Source organism: Saprolegnia diclina, assembly GCF_000281045.1.
Source record: "Saprolegnia diclina VS20 unplaced genomic scaffold supercont1.30, whole genome shotgun sequence".
Lineage (NCBI taxonomy): Eukaryota > Oomycota > Saprolegniomycetes > Saprolegniales > Saprolegniaceae > Saprolegnia > Saprolegnia diclina.
In genome coordinates, this window is record NW_008246097.1 from 569969 (window position 1) to 578886 (window position 8918).

An 8918-nucleotide genomic window follows, 5' to 3' on the forward strand; every position below is an offset into this window, starting at 1 on the left:
TCGGAGCCGCTCAACGTCCGCGACCTCTTTCCGCCGCCCATGACGGAAACGATCGACGGCGTGCTGCAGTTGCGACAGCTTCACGTCAACATGATGCCGATCTACATGGATACATACAGCGCCCTCCCGCCCGACGTGGAGCGCTACCAGCAGCTCATCCTTGCGTGCGTCCAAGAGCTCCCATACGAAGAGCGCGGCCGCGTCGGGTATCTCACTGTCCACGAAGGCTATGTCGATGCAGGGACAAGTCAGCGCCGCGGTGGCCTCCACATTGAAGCGCCCAACGCCAAACGCGGGGGCTTTGCCAACGCGAATGCTGGCGGAGGAGCCGTCGAGTGCACGGTCGAGCCAATCTACTGGGGCGATGGCTCCTGCGTCGAGAACGAGATCTCGGGTGGCATCTTCATCGCCTCCAGGGTCGCCGACGCGTGCGAGGTATCGCGACGCTTGAATCGCCCGTCGAATGAAAGTGATCTCTCTAGGTTTGGAACTGCACCATTCGAGACAAGGACGAGGTTGTGGGGCCTTTTGGCGGCATCGAGCGCCTTCGTGGCGTCCTCCGCGACTGCGAGAGCGTCAAGCTGGATGCATACGAGCTGCTGTGGCTGACGGACCGCACCCCCCACGAATCGCTGCCGCTGCCGACGCGCACGTATCGCCAGTTCTTTCGCCTCGTCACGAGCAACGTTTCGCTCTGGTTTGCCGACCACTCGACGGCCAACTCTCTCGGGTGCGTTCCCATTGCGCGCGTCGTGCACGGCAACAAATTCGGGCGCGCTTCGGCCCATGTCAACCAGCGCCACGAGCCGGTCAAGACCATCTAATACAAGAAATTTGTGCAAGCATAATCTACACGGTGGCGTAAGGAAGCAGCTCACTGAGGCAAGGTGGGCGAGCGAGACGCTTCAATGAACGAAGGTACGTGACCTCGCCTAGTATCGTCAATCGCACTGACGATAAAGTCGCCGTCCATGCAGCGCACCCACGGCAGCAGTATCTTTGCACCGTCTGCATCCAGCGTTGACAGGCTGGTCCACCCATGGCATCCAGTGCTTGCGTGCAGCGACGGCGGGACGTCCACGGCGATGACCACGAGATGACTGCGACTAGCGTACGCTCATGAACCCGCGACTCGAAGCACGCTCGGTGGGCGACAAGGCACAGTCGCAAATCCCCGCCCACGGTCCACGCGCTTCCTGGGGCGTCCTTGGCACGTGCCAGGAGTGATTACTGAACATACATTATTTGTTATGATGACTTGACATGGAAGAGAAATAGTGTTCTCTATTACTTTCCGTCAACCAATGCTGCGTCAACCACCGCCCCCGTTAAAATCGCCATGTGCAGGCAAGCACACACAGTCGTCACAAATCGTTGAGCATCGAGTCATGCTCTCTGCCGTGTAGTCCCAGCGGGCGACTCGCTGGATCCAAAGTGGCATTGGAGTTGACCTTGGACGTCGTACACTATTTCCGATTCTATCTCTCTCGATGTCCTTTGTTTGGTGTTGGTTCTCCGTGCGCTCGAGACTATGGTCGTGGTCGCGATTCTGCACAACTTTGGGTTGAACGAGAAAGGCCGGCTCGCTCCAAGAGAGTCGGCGTCCATCACGCCTTCGCGAACCAAGGCGACGTCGAGCGCCGAGCCACCGCAGGAACGGTGGGGAACCTTCGCCCTTGTTCTGCGCAACGTGTCGCCAGGTCGTCGTTGAAGTTGAAACAATCGCGTGACGTCGGCGACGTCGTTTCGGTCGTAGGCCGCTGATTCGCTGCATTTGTCCAATCAAAACCGGCGGATTCAATCTTTTGTGTCGTGTAAACAGCACGTTGGCAGGATGCTCGGGAAGATCCCATTGCCCAACTTACCACTTTGCGCTCAGATCTCATGGCTGCCCCGTCGAACGTCCGCGTGCTTGGCCACGTCACGAAGGAGTTCCAGGACATCCTCACGCCCGACGCCCTCCGCTTCCTCGCCTTCCTCCACGAGAACTTTGAGACGCGCCGCCAGTCGCTCCTCCATGCGCGCTGCCAGCGCCAGCGCGACCTCGACGCCGGCGTCTTCCCGAGCTTCTTGCCCGAGACCAAGTACGTGCGCGAGAGCGACTGGAAGGTCGCGTCGATTCCCAAAGATCTCGAGGATCGCCGTGTCGAAATCACGGGCCCTGTCGACCGCAAGATGGTCATCAACGGCCTCAACTCGGGTGCCAAGTGCTACATGGCCGACTTTGAAGACTCGACGTCGCCCGTGTGGCACACGCTCGTGTCGGGCCAAATCAACCTCAAGGATGCGGTGCGCCGCACCATCTCGTACACGCAGGGCAACAACGGCAAGAAGTATGCGCTCAACGCGTCGACGGCGACGCTGCTCGTGCGCCCCCGCGGCTGGCACCTCGACGAAGCCCATGTGACGGTCAACAACCAGATCCTCTCGGGCTCGCTGTTTGACTTTGGTCTCTACTTCTTCCACAACGCGCGCGAACTCGCGCTCCGTGGCTCGGGCGCGTACTTTTACCTCCCGAAGCTCGAGTCGCACCTCGAAGCGCGCCTCTGGAACGACGTGTTTGTCGCTGCCCAGAGCTACCTCGGGATTCCCAACGGCACGATCCGCGCGACGGTCCTCATCGAGACGATCCTCGCCGTCTTTGAGATGGACGAGATCCTCTTTGAGCTCAAGGACCACTCGAGCGGTCTCAACTGCGGTCGGTGGGACTACATCTTTTCGTTCATCAAGAAGTTCCGCAACCACGCGTCGTTTGTGCTGCCCGACCGCTCGGAGATTGGCATGACGACGCCCTTCATGGCCTCGTACGTCAAGCTGCTCATCCACACGTGCCATCGCCGCGGCGCGCACGCCATGGGCGGCATGGCCGCGCAGATTCCGGTCAAGAACGACCCAGCGCTCAACGATAAGTTTATGGCGGCCGTCCGCGAAGACAAGCTGCGCGAAGCCAACGCGGGCCACGACGGCACGTGGGTCGCGCACCCGGGCCTCGTCAAGATTGCGCTCGACGTGTTCAACCAGGTCATGCCGACGCCCCACCAGATTGCCAAGGTCGCCGAGGCCGGCAAGCACGTGACGGCCGCGGACCTCATTGCCGTCCCGACTGGCGGCATCTCGTACACGGGTCTCGAGGAGAACATTGACGTGTCGCTCGAGTACACGGAGGCGTGGCTGCGCGGCAACGGCTGCATCCCGCTCCACAACAAGATGGAAGACGCGGCGACGGCCGAGATTTCGCGCGTCCAGGTGTGGCAGTGGCTCCGCCACGGCAAGTCGACCAAGGACGGCAAGCGCATCACGAAGGAGCTCGTGCTGAGCATCCTCGCGGCGTGCACGCAGAAGCGCGTGACGCAGGCCAAGGCTGGCAACAAGTACCAGCTCGCGCACGACGTGCTCGTCGACGTCTTGACCAGCGACAAGTTTGAAGCCTTCTTGACGCTGCCGTGCTACCCGCACATTGTCACGCTCGCGCCCAACGCCAAATTGTAAGCGCAACTCAATGTACTAAATTCAAATCTCAGTATCTACCATCACCCAACTCGACCACTGCTTCGTTCAACGAGGTGTCGCATGGACCATCTCGATGTCGCCAACTAGCTGTTCATACTAGCACGCATGTGCCATTGCCGGTGGGCGTTGACGGTCAAGACGCAGGTCGAGTAAGTGGCGGTGGCGATGAGTGTCTCGACATGAAGCGAGCGTCAAGTTTGCTGGCGCATCGTCCTTGTCTTGGACGTTGAAACTCAAAATGAACGCGATTTTTAGAGTTCGGTTCGGTTTGGGTGCAGCGCAAACGATGGGGGGAGCGTTGAATAGCTGCTGCTCGAGCCGGCGCTGCTGCCTTGGCGCTGGAGCGTGCGGGTACTATTACTACTACTGCTAGTGCTACTGCTGAGCGTGCGCGACAAGGACCGTGTCTCGGCATCGAGCGCTTTGGCTTTTGCGCGCGCCGCCTTGCGCTCTTCGGCCTCGACGACCTCGTGCGCAAAGTAGCTGTCCATCGTGTCGCGGAGGCCAAATGGAACGTTGGGTTTGAGCTTGGGGAGGAGCCAGAGCAGTGCTTCCGGGTCTGCGTACGACTCGAACACCTTGGCGCCGCGCACGGCCTTGAGGCTTGACGTCGGGTCGATGAGAAAAATGGCCGCCGCATCGATACCGACGGCTTCGTACGCCGCAACGTCCGTCGGGCGGTTGCCAAACCCAGCGACAAAGACCGGATGCGCCGACTTGCGGCCGCCGTGAATGGTCGCGAGCTGGATCGTATTGAGCACGTTCTGCTTGAAGACGTTGGGGTTTTTGTTGACGACTTCGGTGAGGAGCGCGCCTGTGTAGCCGCTGGAATTCGTAATGAGCGGGCCCGGCGGCAGTTTGTACGGCGGCTGCGCAGCTTGGTCGAGGTGCTCCCGGGACGAGTCGGCCCAGTGGATTGGCCGCGCCGTCAAGTACAAGATGCGGAGGCCCATCGCATGCAGCTTCCCGAAGAACGCGCACGCGCCCGCATGGATAAAGTCGTACTGCCCCAAGCGCAGCGTGCGGATATGGCCTTCAATGTCGCTGATCGTGATCGTCCCGTCGAGGTCGGCGACAATAGCCGCGTCGTCGGGCCCCCACACATAGAGGCGGCATTCGACGTACCGGACCGAGGCGGTGTAGCGCTTGCGGTGCTCGAAGCGGACGCTTGCGTACGACGAAGTGTCGTCGAGTGGGATGATATCGTTGAGAAATGCGAGGACGTCGTCGGGCGGCGTGTCGAGCCCTACACACGAGAGCTTTGCTCGAGGCAGTAGCAACCGTGGAACGCACCCGACGGGAAGGCGCACCGGCCCTTGTCGCCAAGGACCATGGGCAGCGGGAGCTTGCGCCCGTTGACGAACACGTCGACGTGGTCGCCGGCGCTGCTCGACGAGAAGCGCGAGTACGAAAAGGCGGCGACCCATGGCGTGCAGGCAATCGCGGTGCCCGAATCGTTGCGCACGAGGATGATGTCGATCGCGTTGCCAGCCTTCTTCATATCGTCAGTTTGGCGAGCGACCGCTGGCGGCGCGGGCCCGCGGGCGAGGACCGGTTCCTGCGGGAAGAGCGGATTCGGGTGGTCGTAACTCGCCGTGCTACCAGCGGCAGGAAAGAGCTCGTTGCCGACGTCGACGCTCGGAGCCGCCGGCGGGAAGAGGTTCTCGTACGAGTCGGCCGGCTTGGTCGGCGGCGGCGGCCCGAAGAGGTCATAGTCCCCGTCGTCGGCCATGCTCAAGCCGTTTCGGAAGTGCAAAGTGCGGAACTAATAAAATACGATTTGTTGACGAATTAAAAAATGCGAATCAGCATTCGCGCTGTCCCAGCGTTCGCCAGACCCCATTCGCGCCTTCTGTACGGCTTCGATCGAGGCTTGTAGAGAGATAGAGAATTTGGTAGTCGGCAACTGAAGTGGCAGCGACGTCTGGCGGCCAATCGCTTGCCGATCACTCGACCAGCGATTGGCCGCAATGACTTGCACCAGCTACAATTACTGTACCTTGCACTATGGTGTGTCGGAGATATCGAACTGGCCTTCCAGTAGACTGCTATTCCTTGCAAAAGAGGCAGCATTTACGGTGCGGGCAAGAAGGGTGCTGGGAAGCCAACATGAATGGACCGGTCAGTACCTAGTGGCCGGCCAGCCAGCGTACAGTTACTAGTACAACACTAGAATATGGCTAGACTGTGGTGAGTCGCCTCTCGAGACTGCTGCCAAATGCTCGCATTCTCCTCCTGCCACGTCATTTGCCGCGAAGGAGCACGACTTGAAAGCGTGTGACGATGACCATTTGCGCCCGTCGGGGACAAGACCTTTGAGTCGCATAACGACGTTCGGCTCAAAATAGCTCGGATGGCCGCCGTGGACGCCGCGCCCCACCCGCTTGACATTCGGCCGGACCACAACCCGACCGACCTCTTTGCGTGCTTGTGGTTCAAGGCGACGACGGTGCGGCCGCTCTCGCTGCGCATGCCAGACACGATCGTGATTGAGCACGGTCGGTTCCAGCAGTGGTTCTTCACGTCCAAGCGCGGCGAGGTCAGCCATCCCTGCACTGTAATTTGTCACGTTGGGTGGTTAGATTTTGCGGCGAAAGCGAGACAAACTCACGAAGGACCGCGTCTTTCGCTTCTTCCAGGCGAAGCTCACGGCTGGCATCGCGGCCGTCTTTATCCACGCGGTCAAAACCGACGACGAGCGCGTTCTGTACACGGAGCACTTGAGCCTCCCGGCCCTCGGTCCCTTCCTTATCGTACTTGGTGTGTCGCTCATGCGGTGGGCTGTAGAGTCGCTGCTCTTCAAGATCTCTACGGTCGAGCATGGCTTCTTGCAGGCGTTTGTCGTGCCAAAGTCGGGCTACAACACTGCGATCGAGGCGGTCTACTCGCACGACGGCTGCAGCTTCCTCGCGACGCGCGCCACCAACGTCCACCTCATGATCAATCACATGGTGTCGCTCAACGACCGCGTCGCCACCTTTGAAGGCGCCGCCAACGTCACCAGCAAGAGTCGGCAAATCGCTTCTTTTTTCAAATCTCATTTTGGATCTAGAGCCGATTGCGAGCGCCACCATGCTCGCCGACCTCAAGCGCATCAACGACGACATTGTGTGTCAGATCCGTCTCGCGATCGGCTTGGAGGCGACGCGCATGACGCTCTACTTCAAGGTACTATTGCCCGCGGCAGTTGAACTCAACGAGACGTTAGATCGGTGTCGACAACCAACTCTATTTTTTGTATCCGTCGACCATCCTCTTTCAGAACGAAGACGTCTTGTCGCCGTTCGAACTCGCGCTGCACCCTGGCGTCCTCATGACCGTCGCGCCGTCCCCTGACACCCACCGCCGCCGCCGCAAGTGCCCCGGGTGCCACCGCTTCGACCGCGACGCCAGCGAGAGCCAAGTGACCTTTCTAGTACGTCCGATGCTTCGTTCCAAGCTGTGACTTCGTGCGCAGGTGACGTACAAAGCCATCATGGCGGCCCACGCGCAAAACTCGGACGACTCGCTCGAGCTCCACCAGTATACGATTCCGCACATCATTCAGTCGACCAATCCCGCGCTCAGTGTCGACAAATATTTGGCGCTGACCAAGACTGCGTCCTTTTTGTATGCGTGTTGACAATATGTGGATCAGCTTCCTGTTCGGTGCAATAGGTACAAGACCATTGAGGTGTGCGAAGCGTGTTGCCGCTCGATCAACGCCAGAGCCATGCTGACGCCAAAGCACGCGCTTCCAGCGGTTCTGCCAACGTCCGAACGACGGTCAACGCGCCTCAGCATCGGTACTTTTTTTCTTTCGGAATTTTTACACGACGGGAATCTAGTCCATCGACGAGCCGCCTCGGCGACGCCGCGGCTCTCAGTGTTGCGACCGGCCGAGGCGACCCCCGTTCTTCCGTCCCCAAACGTTGCGCTAGTCCAGCCATCACGGCCGTCGAGCGCCGCTAGCACCGTCATTCGCAGCACACGCAGACAAACGCTGGCATCGACGTCCGGGTCCGCTGTCCCAGGTACAGCCGTGCGATACCAAGGTTTACACATGACGTGGCTTTGTCAGAGCCCGCCATGGCCGGTGCTATTCACCTAAAGTCGAAGCCTCGGCCCAATTCGGCAGCATGCTTACTGCGACCTTCGCCGACTTCAGTCCGTGTCTAGTTGTCTCGACGTCTCAGAGTCGCGAATTCGTGCTGTAGATGCCAAGGACATCGGTGTCGCCAACGACCATCTCTGGCAGCTTGGAGAAGCTCCGAATGCAACTCGTCCAGACCACGACCGAGCACGCGCCATCGCTGGAAACGCTTTTGATGGAGCACGAGATGCACCCGCAGCACACGTGCGTGCACATCAACTACCTCTCGACACTGGCGACGTCGCTCGGTATCGTCTTGACGACGGACGAGGTACGCGACATGGCGTCAATGAGCAGTCTTCATGCGCTGGATTCTAGTGGAAGGCAATTGCTATGTACTGTGAGCCCCACACGGACTTGGCGCTGGTCGATCTACACGTTCTCGACGAGCTGCTCCGTCTGCCACGCGCACCGCAGCCGCCGCGGCCCCAGTCCTGCGGTCCCAACGCACGACCGCAGCCACCGAGCTACCATGCGTTGCGTGCGCTCGGGGCGTTCGTCTCGTCAAACCGCATCGCGAAGGCCACTCCTGCCACCTCGTCAGCCCCCCCACCGACACCCCCGGCCGCGAAAGCGGTAATGCCGGAGCCTCACACAGCAACACCATTGCTGCTCGAAGCCAAACCAAACGACGACCTCACGCACGAAGAGCGTGCGTGGCTTGAAAGTGTGTTGGGACGAGAAACATAATTCGGTAGTTCACGTCTTATTTATTTTCTTAAAGTACAGTCTACTTGTTTGCGTGGTGCAGAATGAGCGTGATAAAGTGGTTGATGGACACGCGACCTAAGTAATAATGGTGACAATATTGTGGGATACCATGATGCTGTCTACCACTGCAAGCCGGGTCAAACTGGCAAAAGAGAGCGGTGCGCTACAGTGTGTGGCATGAGGCGAGGCTGTTGCGAGGCGCGTACCTCGTTGTCGTTGAGGCTACAGTTCAGGCTGCTGAGAGCATCTTGCAGCCGACGTCGATCCACCGACCCATCTACAGGACTCAATGGACTGAGCTAACGATATTCAACGCTTTCTACCTGGATACGCGACGTGTTGAAACGCAAATTGAAGTCGCTTTTGCAGCGCCGCTTGCTTCGTCTGCTTCTGGCGTAATGCAGCTGCAATTGTCGATGCGATGCCAGAGAGCTTTGCGGCACCGCCGACGGCTGCGAGGGCTCGGTCGTAGGCTTTTCGCGTCGCGTCGTCTTTGCAAAAGTCGTCGAATGCAATTGTTGGCGGATCAGCGGGACGCAGCTCTCCGATTGGTTTCCGTGGGCTC

General features: G+C 59.6%; 4 protein-coding genes across 4 annotated transcripts; 3 read left to right on the top strand and 1 right to left on the bottom strand.

Annotated features, from left to right (window-relative positions):
• On the top strand, positions 1–847 carry SDRG_09563 (hypothetical protein). The gene is made up of 2 exons (XM_008615507.1): positions 1–435; positions 483–847. Exons 1-2 carry the CDS (start codon positions 40–42, stop codon positions 822–824), a joined length of 738 nt encoding a protein of 245 aa, XP_008613729.1. The 5' UTR covers positions 1–39; the 3' UTR covers positions 825–847.
• A 1005-nt stretch (positions 848–1852) lies between these two features.
• Positions 1853–3538, top strand: SDRG_09564 (malate synthase A). Its single transcript, XM_008615508.1, has one exon. It carries the CDS (start codon positions 1885–1887, stop codon positions 3487–3489), a length of 1605 nt encoding a protein of 534 aa, XP_008613730.1. The 5' UTR covers positions 1853–1884; the 3' UTR covers positions 3490–3538.
• Positions 3539–3761: 223 nt separating this feature from the next.
• SDRG_09565 (hypothetical protein) lies at positions 3762–5242 on the bottom strand (the record flags this gene model as incomplete). The annotated part of the gene is made up of 2 exons (XM_008615509.1): positions 3762–4756; positions 4804–5242. The coding sequence occupies 2 exons, from the start codon at positions 5240–5242 to the stop codon at positions 3762–3764; spliced, it is 1434 nt and encodes a 477-aa protein (XP_008613731.1).
• A 621-nt stretch (positions 5243–5863) lies between these two features.
• On the top strand, positions 5864–8345 carry SDRG_09566 (hypothetical protein; the record flags this gene model as incomplete). The annotated part of the gene is made up of 10 exons (XM_008615510.1): positions 5864–6049; positions 6093–6249; positions 6298–6519; positions 6563–6678; positions 6719–6925; positions 6968–7119; positions 7168–7295; positions 7338–7420; positions 7707–7913; positions 7961–8345. The coding sequence occupies 10 exons, from the start codon at positions 5864–5866 to the stop codon at positions 8330–8332; spliced, it is 1830 nt and encodes a 609-aa protein (XP_008613732.1). The 3' UTR covers positions 8333–8345.
• Between the last annotated feature and the right edge of the window lie 573 nt (positions 8346–8918).

Excerpts from the sequence above, each read along its gene's own strand:
- SDRG_09563 (XM_008615507.1), top strand. The coding sequence starts at position 40 with ATGACGGAAACGATCGACGGCGTGCTGCAGTTGCGACAGCTTCACGTC. Across the intron at positions 436-482 it reads GGGTCGCCGACGCGTGCGAG|GTTTGGAACTGCACCATTCG; the intron begins GTATCGCGACGC and ends TGATCTCTCTAG.
- SDRG_09564 (XM_008615508.1), top strand. The coding sequence starts at position 1,885 with ATGGCTGCCCCGTCGAACGTCCGCGTGCTTGGCCACGTCACGAAGGAG.